A 14,868-nucleotide genomic window follows, 5' to 3' on the forward strand; every position below is an offset into this window, starting at 1 on the left:
CTGAAGTTGCTGTGCTTTTCCTTAGCTTCCAAAACATCTCTTGGACATACGAAGTACGAAGTAGCTTGCGCCTTTTAATTGACGGTGCTCTTGTCTTACTAATTGCGTCCAACATCAGTACACGAAGTCCTTTGCAGCCAGGCCAAAGCTCCTCCTGCCCAGGCTCCTCCTCTGCGAAACCGTTATCTCGGCGGACATCACAGGACTCATCATGGCAGACGATGCTGGCCCACTCGTTGTGGGCATATTGTCCTTGGGCGACATGGGCGCCGGGATCGCGAGGTTGCTCAAGGCGCGGGGCTTTCTCGTTGCAACAAATTGCCAAGGCCGGAGGTTTGTCGTGGAGCGGACGATTGCCTTCGTGCGAGTGATGATGCTGACCCTGTTTACCAGCCAAGACACGGTAGACCGGGCCAAGGATGCCGGCATTGAAGTGCTGTCCTCGGACCTGGACCTTGTCCAGCGCTGCGCCGTCATCTTGTCGGTCTTGCCCCCCCGAGATGCCGAGGCCACCGCCCAGCGGGTTGCCGATGCGCTCTCGGGTCAGCATCGCAAAGAGCCTCTCTACTTTGTCGACCTCAACGCGGTATCGCCATCGACCTGCAAGGGTATGGCGTCATTGTTCCAGAGGTCCCAGGTCCCTGTGCGCTTCATCGACGGATGCATTCTTGGCGGGCCGCCGCGCCTCCGGGCGGGCGGCGGCGCGGCGGCACCGGACTCTCTGCAGAACAAGGACTCGGATGCCGAGTGGCGGCGGCCAGACATCCCAGTCTCCGGTCCCGACTCGCTGTCATCTCTAGGTCCGGAAGGGGAGCGGCTCGCCTCGGTGCTCAACTTTCGGTCTATATCGCCCGACATCGGCGCCGCGAGCGGGCTCAAGATGTGCTTTGCCTCCATCGCCAAGGGCTTCACCGCGCTCGTCACGCAGTCCTTCACCACGGCGGAACGCCTCGGCGTCGCCGCCGAGCTGAAGCACGAGCTGGCGGACATCCTGCCCAACCACCTGGCCACCGCGGAGCGGAGCGTGCCCGACATGCCGCCCAAGGCGTACAGGTGGGTGCGCGAGATGGAGGAGATTGCGGACACGATGCACGAGGAGGGCGGTTGGAGCAGGGACCTGTTCCGGGGCGTGGCGGGCGTGTACAAGGCCGTCGCCGATGACGAGGTGCTTGGCAAGGAGAAGGTTGGGAAGAGAAGCAGGGGCACGACCCTGGAGGATGTTGCGGCGGCCATGGCTGAGGGCCTTGAACGCAAAAAGAAGAAGACTGAGTAGAGGCATGTCGCTGGTGGGAGATCATTTTCCTTCTCTGTGGTCGTGGCTGCCTTTGTGATTTCAAGCATGATTCACAGCATAACTATATCGGGTCCGAGGTTGCATAATATGGGCTGTAAATTATGAGAACTGTCGCCTCAACGCGACGGAGGTGCGCATGTCATTATAATACAAAGCAGGCAACGCGCGGCTATATCAAAGCAGCTGTACCCGCATCCGCCAGCTCTCCGGCCCCTAGAAAGCCGAGGAAGCCGCTGCCCTCGCCATCGGCCCTAGCAGCAAATACTCGCGAGTTGGGAACGCTGATTTTGGACTCTTCTGTAGGCCCCGATGGCGTTGCTGAGGGTCCGGATACAAATACGCCCTTGCTCGAGAGCCCTCCGAAATGACCGTCCACGAGGTAGCCGGCTTCCGGGACCTCAGCATCTTTTGAAGCTTCCGCGTCTCCAGGCACACCAAAGACTACGCCCGAAGCCGTGGATAAGACGTCTTCCGGGGGGGCCTGCGCGGGGATGAAAAATTGAATCTGTGACCCAGGGGGGGCAAAGCCAGAATTTTTCTCCATGGTCTGCATGAACCTAGCCATCTCTTCCTCTTCGGATGGAGAGAAGTGTGTTTGTTGCGGATCAAGCGAAAGAAGCCCTTTTTTTGGGCCCCAGCCTCCGCCACCGCTCACTAGCTATGGTCAGCTTTACTCCCATCTCACTGAGGGTGTAGTGTAGGCTCACATATTTGATAAAGGTGTCCGCCAGAGCTAAACTCCCCTTGGATGTACTTTGATGTAATCTCCACGGCATCTCGCGTGGCCCCCTTGCCTTTCAGGATAGGGGTCGGATCGGGAGCGTTGTCTGGTTCCGCCACCGGCGACACCATTGCCCAGACGCCCATGGGTCCCGCTGTTGTTGACGTCCTGTATTTGAACATTGTGTTTACTGAGTCTTCCAGCTCAGTCGACGCGGGTTGCGACTTGCCGTCAACTTCAACGCCGCGGACGATGTTTCCGAAACTCTCCGTCACGACTCGTGCGCGGGTTATCGGGGAGAGTGGTGCCCACAGACCCAGCTCGGACGTGGATTGTAGTGGCTCATCCAAAGACACATTTATACGCTGTGAATGCTTTTCGGCACTTTGTGCGAGCTCCGGCTCCCCTTGCGTCAAGTCAAACCGGGATGCTAGGAGCGTTGACGCCCGGTTATTGTGAAAGGTAGTCCGCGCAAGGGGAAGAGTCACCCAGGGGCTACCAAGATTGATGGCCAGAGCCGCCACGGACTCGACGTCGTCTCTGGATCTCGGCGGTGACGGCAGCCACAGCTCGGGAAGGGTCTCGTCCAGCCGCCCTCGGAGGATCGAGATGCCATGCATCTTGCCAGATTCGCCAAGCGCCGGCGTCACATGGTCCACTATCGCACAGAGAACATGAAAATGTCCAACACCAGATGCCCCGGAGAGCGCCTTGGCGAATCGTCCCACCACATCGCTGCTCTCCATCTGTCTGGCGAAGTTGGGGGTTGCCAGGATCACGGCGGCATCATGTCCGTCGGGGTTGTCCAGGATGCCGCTTTCCTCGAGCTTAGAAAAAAGGTGACCATAGTCCTTGAAACCAATTTTAGCCGCTGGCTCGAGGCGAGAGTCCCATGTTCATCACCTCAGTGTGTGCCGACAGAAAGTAGGAGAATCGTGTCTGTTTGCTCGTCACGCTGCTGGAGTACAGACGTTGAATGTCAACCAAAAATCGATGACGCCGCAGGCTTCTCAGGCCCCGGAAGTGAGTGCAGGGTCCCATGAGGTGTCACAGCCTCTCCATATGAGACAACGGCGATAGCGGAAAGGTTTACAATGTGAAAAGGATAGCAGAAGAGTCATGCTGCCATGACATCGGTCGCGATCGAAACAAGAGTGTGGCTTGATCGCGTGGCTGGACCTTACTAGAATGGACGCCACCGAGGTACAAAGCCCAAGGTACCCCCTGCAGCGCCACAGCCCACAGTAATTGGGACCCCTCACCATCCCACCTCAACCAGAGCGCGGTTGCGGTGTCGCCAAAGTCCGTGACTCAAAATTTGGAGAGTTGACAGGCCAAACTGCCACGCCGAGACTCTACGCTTTTGAGTCACTCGGTTTTCCCTCGTGTGCCGGACCCAATTCGTCGTATAAGACGGTCACAGAAGCCCTTCTTGTACTGGGCTTCAACATCATCTGTCCAGCACGACGTTCAGACTCGCCGTTCGAGCACTTCGGGTGCGATCAGTCTCCCCAAGACGACCCTTGACGACCACCACACGTGCCGCCATGGCGACCAACAGTGCGCGCGGAAATCCAAGTGCGCTCTTCTACACCCTACTTCGATATGTCTTCTCACAGTTCTGTAAACACATCTGACTTTGTTTCCGCAGTTGGGGCGAGCGAAGGCCTAGCTGAAAGCACGAGCACCCCGCCGTCGATGCCAGCCGAGACGAAGCAGCAGCTCGCCAGCGCAGCCCAGGCTGGCGCATCCGGCGTCCATGCCTCCGGTACTGATGCCGGTGCTGCTGCTGGTGCCGCACCAAAGGTGAAGACAGAGAAAGAGTGTAAGAGACCGACCCTCCGGCTGTGCTGCAGCAAGATGGTCGCCCCTCTGACACCGAGACTATATAGTGGAAAAGGAGCGCAAGAAGGCTGAAAAGGCCGCCAAGCTCGAGGCCAAGAAGGCAAAGGCTGCCCAGTTGGCCGCAAACCCTGCCAAGGAGAAAAAGGCCAAAGAGAAGAAAGAGGAAGATGTTGTTCCGGAATATGTCGAGGATACCCCCGTTGGCGAGAAGAAGCGCATCCGACCGTTCGACGACCCCAACTTCAAGGCATACGATCCCATCGCTGTTGAATCAGCTTGGTACGACTGGTGGGAGAAGGAGGGTTTCTTCAAGCCCGAATTCACCGCTGATGGCAAGGTCAAGGAGGCTGGTAGCTTCGTTATCGTCCACCCCCCGCCCAACGTTACCGGTTCTCTTCACATGGGCCACGCCCTGGGCGACTCACTACAAGATGTCATGGTTCGATGGAACCGCATGAACGGAAAGACGACCCTCTGGCTCCCTGGTTGTGATCACGCCGGCATTTCGACGCAAAGCGTCGTCGAAAACATGCTGTGGAGACGGCAGCAGAAGACCAGACACGACCTCGGCCGCGAGAAGTTCGTTGAGACCATTTGGGAGTGGAAGGAGGACTACCACAAGCGTATTAACAAGGCTTTGACGCGCATGGGTGGTTCCTTTGACTGGAGTCGGGAGGGTAAGTTTCCCCTCCGATCCTGCACATGTGAAATACTAACATTCGAAGCCTTCACCATGGATGCCAATCTGTCCGCTGCTGTCGCCGAGACATTCGTCCAGCTGCACGAGGAGGGCATCATCTACCGAGCAAACAGGCTCGTCAACTGGTGCACAAAACTCAACACCGCCCTGTCTAATCTCGAGGTTTCCAACAAGGAGCTCACAGGTCGCACGCTCCTGGACGTCCCTGGCTATGACAAGAAGGTCGAGTTTGGTGTCATCGTCCACTTCAAGTATCCCGTTGAGGGTTCCAACGAGACCCTGGAAGTCGCCACAACCCGTATCGAGACCATGCTCGGCGATACTGGTATTGCCGTCCATCCCAAGGACGAACGGTACAAGCACCTCGTCGGAAGGACCGCAATCCACCCCTTCATCGAGGGCCGCAAGCTCCCCATCGTTGCTGATGATTATGTTGACATGGAGTTTGGAACTGGTGCCGTAAAACTCACCCCAGCCCATGACCCTAACGATTTCACCCTTGGCCAAAGGCACAAGCTTGAATTCATCAACATCTTGACCGATGATGGTTTGATGAATGAGAACGCCGGTCCATACGCGGGTCAAAAGCGCTTCGATGTCAGGTACGCCATCGTGGACGCCCTCAAAGAGAAGGGCCTGTACGTCGACAAGAAAGACAACCCGATGAAGGTCCCTCTGTGCGAAAAGTCAAAGGACGTCATCGAGCCCATTATGAAGCCCCAATGGTGGGTTCGCATGAAGGAGCTGGCTGAGCCTGCGATCAAGGTTGTCCGAGACGGACAGATCAAAATTCGACCTGACACTGCTGAGAGAAGCTATTTCCGCTGGCTTGAGGACATCAACGATTGGTGCATCAGCAGACAGCTTTGGTGGGGGCATCGATGCCCGGTCTACTTCGCCAGGATCGAAGGAGGGTCCGGCGATATTCCGGAAGACAAGCTGTGGTTCTCCGGCCGCACACAAGACGAAGCTCAAAAGAAGGCTGCCGCCGCGTTGCCTGGAAAGAAGTTTACCCTCGAGCAGGACGAAGACGTCCTCGACAGTATGTACCCCTCTCCCGTTCCCATGACAGTTTCTGTCTGACGTAGAATAGCTTGGTTCTCTTCTGGCCTGTGGCCTTTCAGCACGCTGGGATGGCCCAACAAGACGCACGATCTGGAGACCCTGTATCCCACATCTATCCTCGAGACTGGCTGGGACATCCTGTTCTTCTGGATTGCTCGCATGATCACCCTGGGCCTGAAGATGACTGGAAAGATCCCCTTCAAGGAGGTATACTGCCACAGTCTTGTCCGTGACTCCGAGGGCCGCAAAATGAGTAAGTCTCTAGGCAATGTCATCGACCCCTTGGACGTCATCGCGGGTATCAAGTTAGACGACCTGCACGAGAAGCTCTCTCAGGGCAACCTGCATCCCTCTGAAGTTCAAAAAGCGACCAAGTACCAGAAGACTGCATTCCCCGATGGTATTCCCCAATGCGGTGCTGATGCCTTGCGCTTCACCATGATCAATGCCAGCACCGGTGGCGGTGACATCAACTTAGATGTCAAGGTCATTCATGCCTATCGAAAGTTCTGCAACAAGATCTTCCAGGCGACGAAGTACGTCCTGGGCAGTCTGCCACAGGACTTCACCCCTTCAAAAGACGGTGCTGTGAGGGGCAAGACGCTGGCCGAGCGATGGATTCTGCACAAGATGAATACTGCCGCCAAGGAAATCAACCAGGCCCTGGCTGATCGCGAGTTCTCAAAATCCACAATTCTCGTCTACCGTTACTGGTACGGTGAGCTGTGTGACGTCTACATCGAGAACTCAAAGGCCATCATCAGAGACGGCACCGAGGAGGAGCGCAACTCTGCCATCCAGACGCTCTACACCACCCTGGAGGCTGCCTTGACGCTCATCCACCCCTTCATGCCGTTTATCACGGAGGAGATGTGGCAGAGGATGCCTCGTCGCCCGGGCGACAACACCAAGTCCATCATGCTCGCCAAGTATACTCAGTATAACCCCATCCTGGATGATCCTGAGTCGGAGACTGCATACGAGCTCGTCTTGGGCTGCACGAAGGCGGCTCGGTCACTCATGGCAGAGTATTCCCTCAAGACCGACGCTGAGGGTAAGTGCATTCTGCCACCAAGTTTTGTTTTCGTCTGCTAACAGCGTGAATAGTCATCATCCAGGCGTACAACCAGACGTCGTTGCAGACGTGCCAGAATGAGGTCTCCTCAATCAAGTCCCTCAGCGGCAAAGCTGTCAAGGACATCAAGGTCATTGGACCTGATGCTCCACGCCCTGCAGGCTGTGTAGCCTACCCGGTCTCAACCAGCGCAGCCATCTTCCTCCATGTCAAGGGCCGCGTCGACATGGATGCGGAAATCGCCAAGGCACAGAAGAAGCTCGACAAGGCGAAGGCGACCATCCAGAAGCAGGAGAAGACCCTGGCCGATCCGGGCTACGTCGACAAGGTCTCGGCGGCCGTGCAGGAGATGGACCGTCAGAAGCTGGCGGATGCCAAGCAGGAGGAGCACAGCTTCCAGGAGACTATTAAGCAGTTTCAGCAACTGAAGCTTGAGTAGATGAAGACGAGGTGAGCGTAGAGATAAACGATTTCAATGTGGCAGATGGTTCATTTAGAGGGCACGATCGCTATAAAAATACAACTTACACCCTGCTGGATCATTTTGACGCCTGCATTCATGTATCGTGCATCTGTTCCCAATCTATTGTTGCCAGCCTCCTTTCCCAGCACCATCGCTTCCCCTTTCCGCCGCCGCCGTGTCCTTTTTGGAGGCGCCGCCCCGCACGGGCTTGGACTGCGCAGCCTCGTGTCGCCGTAGCTCCTCGGGTACCTTCGAGATAGAGCTCTTGCTGAGCATCTGCTTCAGGTCGTACATGACATCGGCATCCTCGTTGCCCAGGAAGGTGATGGCCACACCACTCTTGCCAGCACGACCGGTACGACCGATGCGGTGGGTGTAGCTCTCGATGCTGGTGGCCATGTTGAAGTTGATGACGAGAGAAACGTCGGGGACGTCGATACCACGCCCAGCAAGATCTGTGGCGACGAGGACCTGCGTCTGCCCAGACCGGACGGACCCGAGGGCGGCCTCTCGCTGCTCCTGCGTCTTGGAGCCGTGGAGGGTGACGGCGGAGTAACCCATGGACTTGATGTCGCGGGCGACGGCGTCGCAGTTGCGCTTGATATTGACGAAGACGATGATGGGCGGAGCGAACTGCTTCGAGGTCAAAATTTCCTGCAGGCGGCGCTTGCGGCGGTCCTCGCCCGACACGAGTTCCACGCGCTGCTCGACTGTGTCGACAGCCTCGCCGGCGTTTCCGATGGTGGCAATCGCTGGGCGACGGAGGTACTTCTTGGCGATGCGCTCGACGAGCGGCGGCATAGTGGCCGTGTACATCATGGTCTGGCGGTACTTGTCGCGGCCACCCAGGTGGCGCTTCATCATTTGCGCGTTTTCGGCGTCGTCCGTGTCCGGCTTCTCGTTGCTGACTGGAAGGGCATCCAGGATTTTGTTGACAGACTCCTCGAAGCCGAGATCTATCATGCGATCTGCTTCGTCCATGATGACGTAGCAGCACTGCGAGAGCACGAGCAGGCGGCGCTCGATGCAGTCCACCAGACGGCCGGGAGTGGCGACGACGATCTCTGCGCCGTTTCGTAGGGAAAACGCTTGCTCCTCCAGGGAGTGGCCACCGACGATGCTCACGCAGCGAAAGCCCAGCGGGGTGGCGAATTTCATCGCCTCTGTCTCAATCTGCTGGACCAGCTCTCGTGTCGGTGCGAGAATAAGTGCATAGGGACCGTCGTTCTTGTTAACCTCGGTCAACGGCGGCAAGTCGGAGATGTAAACGAGAAGCGGGAGCAGGAACGCGGCCGTTTTCCCGGAACCAGTGACGGCGACACCGATCAAATCGCGGGCCTGCATGGCGATGGGAATTGCTGCTCGCTGGATGGGCGTCGGTTCCTTGTAGCCAACGCGGTCCACGATGTCGAGAAGTCTCGGGGGCAGGCCCGATTCTTCCCAGTTGCGCATGGGATTCGGAATGCTGCCGCCCTTTGTGGAGATGCCAAAGTCTTCCTTGAAGATCCTCCAGTCGCGCTCGCGCATCTCTTCGACTCGCTTCTCGGACCAGTGACGGCCCAGGCCCGTTCTTTCTGCCCTCGCCCTCGCCTTGTCTCGGGCTCGGTAGAAGTCTTCCATGATTCCCTTTGCTCGCTCCCTACCGTGTTCCAGGTCTCTCTCCTCGATCATGCGTGCTCGCTTGCGCGCGCGCCGCTCTGCATCCTCGTCAAACTCGCCACCAACACCGGCAAACGAGAAGCCGCGGTTCGCACTCTGTTGCGTGTACAGAGGGTCGTTGTCCCTTGATGTATCGTCGTCCGCGTCCCAGTCAAAGTTGAACTTCTTCTCCGTCGTGCGCATTCGCTTCTTCTTGGCCGAGAAGTTAGACTGTTGGTTTACTTCGGGCCCCAAGTATCGCGACCGCAGCAGCGCAGCCTCTATATCCTCGGCCGAGCGCTTGTCGCCGAGCGCTTTGCTTGCTTTCTTTGCGCCGCCCTTGGGTTCCCGGTCGCGGCCGTTCGGTTGGTTCATGGAGCGTGGCCCTGTCGGTACTGCTGAAGGAGACGCCTTGAGCGTCCCATTTGTCGACGAAACGCCATTTGAGCGAGACTCCCACTTCTTTTCTTCATCGTGTCTCTTCCGCTCCTCCTCGGCGGCTTTGCGCTTCTTGTCGCTCTCCTCTTTCTTCTGCTTTTCCGCAGCGAGTCGCTCGCGTTCCGCCTTCGGAATGAAACGAGGCCTCGCTGCTGCTGCCTCGGCAGCTCTCTTCTCTTTCAGGATCTCGTCGAGATCGATGGGCATCCTGCAGGTCGCTTTCCTCTTTGGTGGTGTTTTCACTGCCAAAGAGAATGACGAGATAAATTTTTGCTACCGACAGTCTGCTGAGGAAAGAATTCCGTGGATGGTGGGAAGGTGAGGTTGACGAGGCTGCGAAACTCAGTGGAGTCACACTGTGACGCTGCCAAGTTGCCAGCCAATCACGGCCCCACAGAAAAGTCATCTCGCAGCCTCGACAGCTTGCTTTCCGCGACGGAGCTTCGTTCCGGACAGCCTTCAACTACCAACGCTCCCCTCGCCCGCGGATGCGTGCGCATACGAATCCCCGTTCCGCCATCTCTTGAGACGTCAAGTTTCCCGCCATCATGGCTTCGTCGTCGCATTTTGTGCAGCTGGCCAAGACGCTGCCAACTCCGTTGCAGCGCTTCTTCGCGCGCTGGCCACCAGCCGCGATTCTTCCCGAAGGCGCTGCCGCCAAGCCAACCCCCTACCAAGAGCTACGGCCGAATCCCTTCCGCTTCTACAAGCATTCTGTGACAGGGAAGTGGCAAGACCCGGCGTATTCGCAGCGCCGGCAGGCCGAGCTGGTCCAGATGGCACGCGAGCACGGCGTTGAGGACCTCCTACCTGAGACGACCAAGGGCACGGAATACCGCCTGGCATACCGCGTGGAGCACGGTCTGAGGGTGAAGGGAACGGGTGTCGGACAGAAGGTCAAGGGACGCATCCACGAGAGACACATGATTTCAAGGTACGTTGTGGCCATTATTCTGACCTGGAGATGGACGGGGCGAATGCTAACGACTTGCCTGTAGGATGGAGGAGCGGAGGAAAGCTATGTTGGCGATGCCCAATCTCATCAAGTCCTGGAAGAGAGTAAGTGATTCCTCCAGGGTCGCAGTGACTAGCTCTCCACGTACATCTTCCAGCTAACTTTGAGTAGATTGGCAAGAGGAACTGGACCAAGTTCCCGAAATAAACGACCTGACGATGTTGGGGAACAGAGAGTATCAGCCGTCATTTACCGGGCTTTGTATATACACTATGTACTTCTATGTAAACGACACCTCCATGAAGGACCAGCAGCTCTTTCAGTCTCAATTCTCCTGCGGCGCTCCAATCCGGATATACGTTGTATTTCGTATATGATAAACAAGACCCTTGCTTCACTCACGTCCCAGGAAGGGCTATAAATCGCGATCCGCACATAAACCTCTATTGGATTCTCTGCCACTGGTAAACCTAGGATTCAACGAACGCATATTGTTCTGTTCGAGAGCTTGCTATTCTGGCCATTCTGAAGACTCATTCACATCACGTGATGTCACTGAAATACCAAATTTACACCTCGCCAACTATTACTTCGTCGTACGTTCATTTCACGCCTCTCTCCCTTTTCACCAAGCGACACTTTACGACATTTAAACACAGTTCTTTTGATGGCTGCTGCTGGCGAGGGCTCACCGGCAAGCGCTTCAGCGACGCACTATGAAGTTCTCGGCCTGACCCCCTCAATCCTCGACTCTTCCACCTCAGACCCATCAGCACTGATAAAACGGGCATACCACAGAGCCTTGTTACGCAACCATCCTGACAAGGCCATCTCTCCGTCCGCGCGGGGCAGCGAAATTGCGGCCTTCACAGTCGATCAAATCAGCAGGGCATTCGCGATCCTCTCCTCGCCAGCCCAGCGGGCGACGTACGATGCCACTCTACGCCTCTCCAACGTCACAGCAGCCCCAGGCGCGGCGCGATTCCAAACCGGGGTCGAGAACGTAGATCTAGATGACCTGCCATTCGACGAAAGCGAGGAACGGTGGTATCGATCTTGCCGGTGTGGGAATGACCGGGGCTACTCCTTTGGGGAAGAGGACCTGTTGGGGGCGGGAGATGAAGGGCTACTCATGGTCGGCTGCCAAGACTGCAGCCTTTGGCTCCGAGTTCACTTCGCGATGGTAGAAGATGAACCTGAACATTCAAGCAATGTGAACGACTGACCCAAGTGGAACCACGCCCGCTCACCAGCCATAAATTTGGTGACTGCCTCTTCACTCGCCACGACTGTGACTGATAAGTTCCGTCAGCGGCCACATGATTTCTGAATGGACATCACTTCCAAAGGTAGACTCAGCCTCAGCACTCAGTTCGAAAGGTTGAAAGCAATTTTAGTAGTTTTTATTGTCCAGACGGTCACGCATTAGAGTCTAAAAGCAGAACCTCCAAAATGCTCTTCTTTAGGTCTCCTTGGTAGCCCGTTGGGAAAAGTCGATCCGTCCCTCCGTTGCGTTTGCGCGAGTTACCTAAACAATGCCGAAGCTCTTGATCAAAAAAAAACAAGGTCTTCCGTCCACTCCGTAGACACCAGCCTGCCCTATACCAGTATGATCAATGCCCTTGCTTAAGGCACCCAAAATGTCACGTTTACTCGGTAGCCTTGGGCTCCTCGGCAGCAGCAGCAGGCGGCTCGGCAGCGGCCGTGGTCTCTTCTTTGGCGGGCGCATCGGCCTGGCCACCAGTAGCGGAGGTCTCGGCCTCGGACGAGGTCCACAGGGTCTGCGAGCAGTTAGTCGCCGCGAACTATATGCACATCTACAGATATGACGTACCAGGTTGTCGCGGAGCAGCTGCATGATAAGCGTGGAGTCCTTGTAGCTCTCCTCGCTGAGGGTGTCGAGCTCTGCAACAAAATCAGCCAACTATGCAGCAATAATCAGTCACTGGCCGTCAACTCACCAGCGATGGCGTCATCGAAGGCCTGCTTAGCCAGGTGGCAAGCCTGGTCAGGGGCGTTGAGGATCTCGTAGTAGAAGACGGAGAAGTTCAGGGCGAGACCCAGACGAATGGGGTGGGTAGGAGGAAGCTCAGTCTGGGCAACCTCGGTGGCGGCCTTGTAGGCCTCAAGAGATTTGTCGGCGGAGTCCTTGCGACGGTCGCCAATGGCGAACTCAGCGAGGTAGCGGTGGTAGTCACCCTTCCTAGCGAGAGGTTAGCACAGCAATGCGCGGACGGCCGGTGGGATGGTGTGGGCAAGCCAGTACGCACATCTTGTGGTAGAAGACCTTGGACTCGCCGGACTTGGCCGAGGGAATCAGGTGCTTGTCGAGGACGTCGAGGATGTCATCGCAGATCTTGGCGAGCTCGGCCTCGATCTTCTGGCGGTACTCCTTGATGAGAGTGACCTGCGAAGAGTTGCCCTTAGACTCCTCCTTCTGCTCGATAGAAGTGACTATTCTCCAAGAGGCACGGCGAGCGCCAATGACGTTCTTGTAGGCGACGGAGAGGAGGTTGCGCTCCTCGACGGTGAGGTCGCGGTCCTCGCTGGCGACAATCTTCATGTTGTCGACCATCTCTGTAGACGTGGCTATATCAGCAGACTGCGCAGGCGCGGAAATGCCGGGCCGAATTGCTTACCCTCATATCGCTCGGCCTGCTCGGCGAGCTTAGCCAGGTAGACAGCATCTTCGTGACCCATTTTGGCGGTGGGAATTTGACTGCAAAGTTGGTGGGCCGAGTTAGCAATTTTAGAGCCAGGCGTAGAGTCGTTTGACGAGATGGAGACACGGGCGCGCTGGCGATGAAGTTTGGAACTGCCAGCTGGCCGGTAGAGAAGGGGGTAGTCGGTAGCGGCACTGTGCACGCCATCCAGGGCAGAAGAAGGCGTCCACTCGTCGCAGCCTCGACTTCCGCACCACGCAGGTCCTGCATCGTCATCAAAAACAGCAGTGGCGATGGGACAGCCCTCATGCGACGTATTTGATGCGAGCGACAGGAGCATGGTGCCGCGTCGACGGGCGCTATCCCCGCTCTTACTGGCGATGAGGCGGCTGCCCGTGGTGGGGGTCGGCCGTTGCTGAAGTCGGGGCGTCATCACCCTCAATGGCGATCAAAGGGCGACCAGCAGAGCTCGGGAACGACATCGTCGACGTGCTGTGATCGTGACCATGGCTGCACCGCTGGGGTTTGTTGTTGTGTTGCGGCGGCGGCGGCCACGGCTCTCTCCAAGCAGAGCGGGTGGAGGAGCCGCCATGACGACAGAGGGGAGGGAGGGGTGCGCCATTGGGGACGAAGCAGCAACAGTGTCAACAGGGCAGAGCTCAGTCAAAGCGACTTACCAGCTTTGGCGTTAGGAAGGGTTGACAAAAATTCCGGGCTTCTGCGGCGGAAAAGAAAATAGAGAGAGGTCGTCCGAGAGGAGTCACGGGTGCGTGTGTGGGCGCGGAAGAAGACGACGGGTTGGTGTTTTGTTGAGAGTTGGTTTCGTGATGAGCGAAAAGCAGAAGCGCGGCGGACGGGCGGGATGAAATTGGGAAGGGGTTCGGGGGACGGAGGCCGGGACGAGCAGCACCAGCAAGCGGCGACCGTGGTGAACTTATGCAACGCGCGCCACAATCGCCAATCGCACCCCCGCTCCATCCCTCTGACTGGGCGGGACGCCTTGGTTTTTTTTTTCCGCAGGGGGCTTCCGCAGGGGGCGGCTCCCCTCAGCGTCAGTGTTTCCAGCGACCGGCGAACAGCCCTGGAACCAGCCAGCACCAGCCGTGACGCGCCGCTCCTGCGACGCCAGGTACCTGGGTACGACTGGCCGCGCCACGCAAGGCTCACGTGCCCCGCAAATACTCGGCCGTGATGAAGTCACTGTACCCGCAGGCCCTCTCGTTGTCGAGTACTGCCAGACTCGTTAAGCGCGTCGTTGATCTGATCAGTTGCACTGCTCTGCACAGTGGGCTCCCGAATTGGCGCGCCCGCACAGTCAGTCCTGTGACAGATGATGACGAGCGAGCTCCCACGATCCCGTGTGCTCCGGGCCTCGCTACCCGGGACCCCAAGAATAGCAGAGTAGCAACTTTGCTCTTTGCGCTCGTCATGAAAGCGTAGGCGATGTGCTTGCAGCATATTGGGTCTGAGTGTGCATCCATTGCCTGTGACAAGGTTGAGACGTGGTCGCGGCTCTGCATGAAAGACGCCCTGCATCAGCCGACTCGCTGCCATGCAGCATCAGCACCGTAGGTAGGTACGTAATAACGTGCGTTGCCTGTCCTGGCAAGTCTTCACCGGGGCGCCTGCAAAATTGCAGAGTCAACATGGCGACCGACCCATCTTGCGCTTCTCACCGAAAGCGAGAACCGGTGGTGCGAAATAGCCAGGTCAAGTAAAGTAGCATTCACCGTGTTCACCTGACACGCCATCTCGCACCCATCTTCTCCGCCCGCAACGGTTCCATTTACGGGGAGACACCAAGGGAATTTCGAAGTGGTCCAGGCACCGTCTGCGTCATATGGAGGGAGGGGCCGACACTAAAGGGCTAAGCATCAGTGCCGATGACTCTGAAACCCGAGTCGACGCATACATACCTAGCAGCACTGTAAAATTGAGAGAGCGCTGAATTGCTGCCTGCCTCTCTAGTGCCAATTCGCCAATTGCCTGCCCTTCGACACTCGCGCCGCGG

General features: G+C 57.3%; 6 protein-coding genes across 7 annotated transcripts; 3 read left to right on the plus strand and 3 right to left on the minus strand.

Annotated features, from left to right (window-relative positions):
• The first annotated feature begins 35 nt into the window (after nucleotides 1-35).
• Nucleotides 36-1,465, plus strand: JDV02_001110 (uncharacterized protein). The gene has a single exon (XM_047982005.1). The coding sequence runs from the start codon at nucleotides 212-214 to the stop codon at nucleotides 1,271-1,273; it is 1,062 nt and encodes a 353-aa protein (XP_047837966.1). The 5' UTR covers nucleotides 36-211; the 3' UTR covers nucleotides 1,274-1,465.
• On the minus strand, nucleotides 1,328-3,176 carry JDV02_001111 (uncharacterized protein). Of its 2 annotated transcripts, XM_047982006.1 has the most exons (3): nucleotides 2,919-3,176; nucleotides 2,002-2,866; nucleotides 1,328-1,948 (listed from the first exon to the last, which is right to left on the minus strand). In XM_047982006.1, exons 1-3 carry the CDS (start codon nucleotides 3,054-3,056, stop codon nucleotides 1,464-1,466), a joined length of 1,488 nt encoding a protein of 495 aa, XP_047837967.1. In that variant the 5' UTR covers nucleotides 3,057-3,176; the 3' UTR covers nucleotides 1,328-1,463. The 2 variants fall into 2 exon arrangements, with proteins under 2 accessions (XP_047837967.1, XP_047837968.1); XM_047982007.1 differs by having other exon boundaries at nucleotides 2,002-3,176.
• Nucleotides 3,177-3,306: 130 nt separating this feature from the next.
• Nucleotides 3,307-7,237, plus strand: VAS1_1 (Valine--tRNA ligase). The gene is made up of 6 exons (XM_047982008.1): nucleotides 3,307-3,593; nucleotides 3,667-3,840; nucleotides 3,908-4,537; nucleotides 4,586-5,602; nucleotides 5,654-6,679; nucleotides 6,733-7,237. Exons 1-6 carry the CDS (start codon nucleotides 3,563-3,565, stop codon nucleotides 7,137-7,139), a joined length of 3,285 nt encoding a protein of 1,094 aa, XP_047837969.1. The 5' UTR covers nucleotides 3,307-3,562; the 3' UTR covers nucleotides 7,140-7,237.
• Nucleotides 7,178-9,563, minus strand: PRP28 (RNA helicase). Its single transcript, XM_047982009.1, has one exon. It carries the CDS (start codon nucleotides 9,444-9,446, stop codon nucleotides 7,284-7,286), a length of 2,163 nt encoding a protein of 720 aa, XP_047837970.1. The 5' UTR covers nucleotides 9,447-9,563; the 3' UTR covers nucleotides 7,178-7,283.
• Nucleotides 9,564-9,656: 93 nt separating this feature from the next.
• On the plus strand, nucleotides 9,657-10,558 carry MRPL25 (54S ribosomal protein L25, mitochondrial). The gene is made up of 3 exons (XM_047982010.1): nucleotides 9,657-10,173; nucleotides 10,238-10,298; nucleotides 10,366-10,558. Exons 1-3 carry the CDS (start codon nucleotides 9,788-9,790, stop codon nucleotides 10,399-10,401), a joined length of 483 nt encoding a protein of 160 aa, XP_047837971.1. The 5' UTR covers nucleotides 9,657-9,787; the 3' UTR covers nucleotides 10,402-10,558.
• Nucleotides 10,559-11,590: 1,032 nt separating this feature from the next.
• Nucleotides 11,591-13,744, minus strand: BMH1 (14-3-3 protein). Its single transcript, XM_047982011.1, has 6 exons — nucleotides 13,535-13,744; nucleotides 12,834-12,913; nucleotides 12,465-12,771; nucleotides 12,156-12,397; nucleotides 12,029-12,099; nucleotides 11,591-11,975 (listed from the first exon to the last, which is right to left on the minus strand). Exons 2-6 carry the CDS (start codon nucleotides 12,892-12,894, stop codon nucleotides 11,844-11,846), a joined length of 813 nt encoding a protein of 270 aa, XP_047837972.1. The 5' UTR covers nucleotides 12,895-12,913; nucleotides 13,535-13,744; the 3' UTR covers nucleotides 11,591-11,843.
• Nucleotides 13,745-14,868: the final 1,124 nt, after the last annotated feature.

Source organism: Purpureocillium takamizusanense, chromosome 1 (genome assembly GCF_022605165.1).
Source record: "Purpureocillium takamizusanense chromosome 1, complete sequence".
Taxonomy (NCBI): domain Eukaryota; kingdom Fungi; phylum Ascomycota; class Sordariomycetes; order Hypocreales; family Ophiocordycipitaceae; genus Purpureocillium; species Purpureocillium takamizusanense.

Excerpts from the sequence above, each read along its gene's own strand:
- JDV02_001111 (XM_047982006.1), bottom strand. The coding sequence starts at position 3,056 with ATGGGACCCTGCACTCACTTCCGGGGCCTGAGAAGCCTGCGGCGTCAT. Across the intron at positions 2,867-2,918 it reads TTCTGTCGGCACACACTGAG|GACTATGGTCACCTTTTTTC; the intron begins GTGATGAACATG and ends ATTGGTTTCAAG. Across the intron at positions 1,949-2,001 it reads CGGACACCTTTATCAAATAT|TGAGCGGTGGCGGAGGCTGG; the intron begins GTGAGCCTACAC and ends GACCATAGCTAG.
- PRP28 (XM_047982009.1), bottom strand. The coding sequence starts at position 9,446 with ATGCCCATCGATCTCGACGAGATCCTGAAAGAGAAGAGAGCTGCCGAG.
- MRPL25 (XM_047982010.1), top strand. The coding sequence starts at position 9,788 with ATGGCTTCGTCGTCGCATTTTGTGCAGCTGGCCAAGACGCTGCCAACT. Across the intron at positions 10,174-10,237 it reads GAGAGACACATGATTTCAAG|GATGGAGGAGCGGAGGAAAG; the intron begins GTACGTTGTGGC and ends ACTTGCCTGTAG. Across the intron at positions 10,299-10,365 it reads TCATCAAGTCCTGGAAGAGA|ATTGGCAAGAGGAACTGGAC; the intron begins GTAAGTGATTCC and ends AACTTTGAGTAG.
- JDV02_001110 (XM_047982005.1), top strand. The coding sequence starts at position 212 with ATGGCAGACGATGCTGGCCCACTCGTTGTGGGCATATTGTCCTTGGGC.
- VAS1_1 (XM_047982008.1), top strand. The coding sequence starts at position 3,563 with ATGGCGACCAACAGTGCGCGCGGAAATCCAA. Across the intron at positions 3,841-3,907 it reads GGTGAAGACAGAGAAAGAGT|TGGAAAAGGAGCGCAAGAAG; the intron begins GTAAGAGACCGA and ends GAGACTATATAG. Across the intron at positions 5,603-5,653 it reads GGACGAAGACGTCCTCGACA|CTTGGTTCTCTTCTGGCCTG; the intron begins GTATGTACCCCT and ends GACGTAGAATAG.
- BMH1 (XM_047982011.1), bottom strand. The coding sequence starts at position 12,894 with ATGGGTCACGAAGATGCTGTCTACCTGGCTAAGCTCGCCGAGCAGGCC. Across the intron at positions 12,772-12,833 it reads GCAGGCCGAGCGATATGAGG|AGATGGTCGACAACATGAAG; the intron begins GTAAGCAATTCG and ends CCACGTCTACAG. Across the intron at positions 12,100-12,155 it reads CTTCGATGACGCCATCGCTG|AGCTCGACACCCTCAGCGAG; the intron begins GTGAGTTGACGG and ends ATTTTGTTGCAG.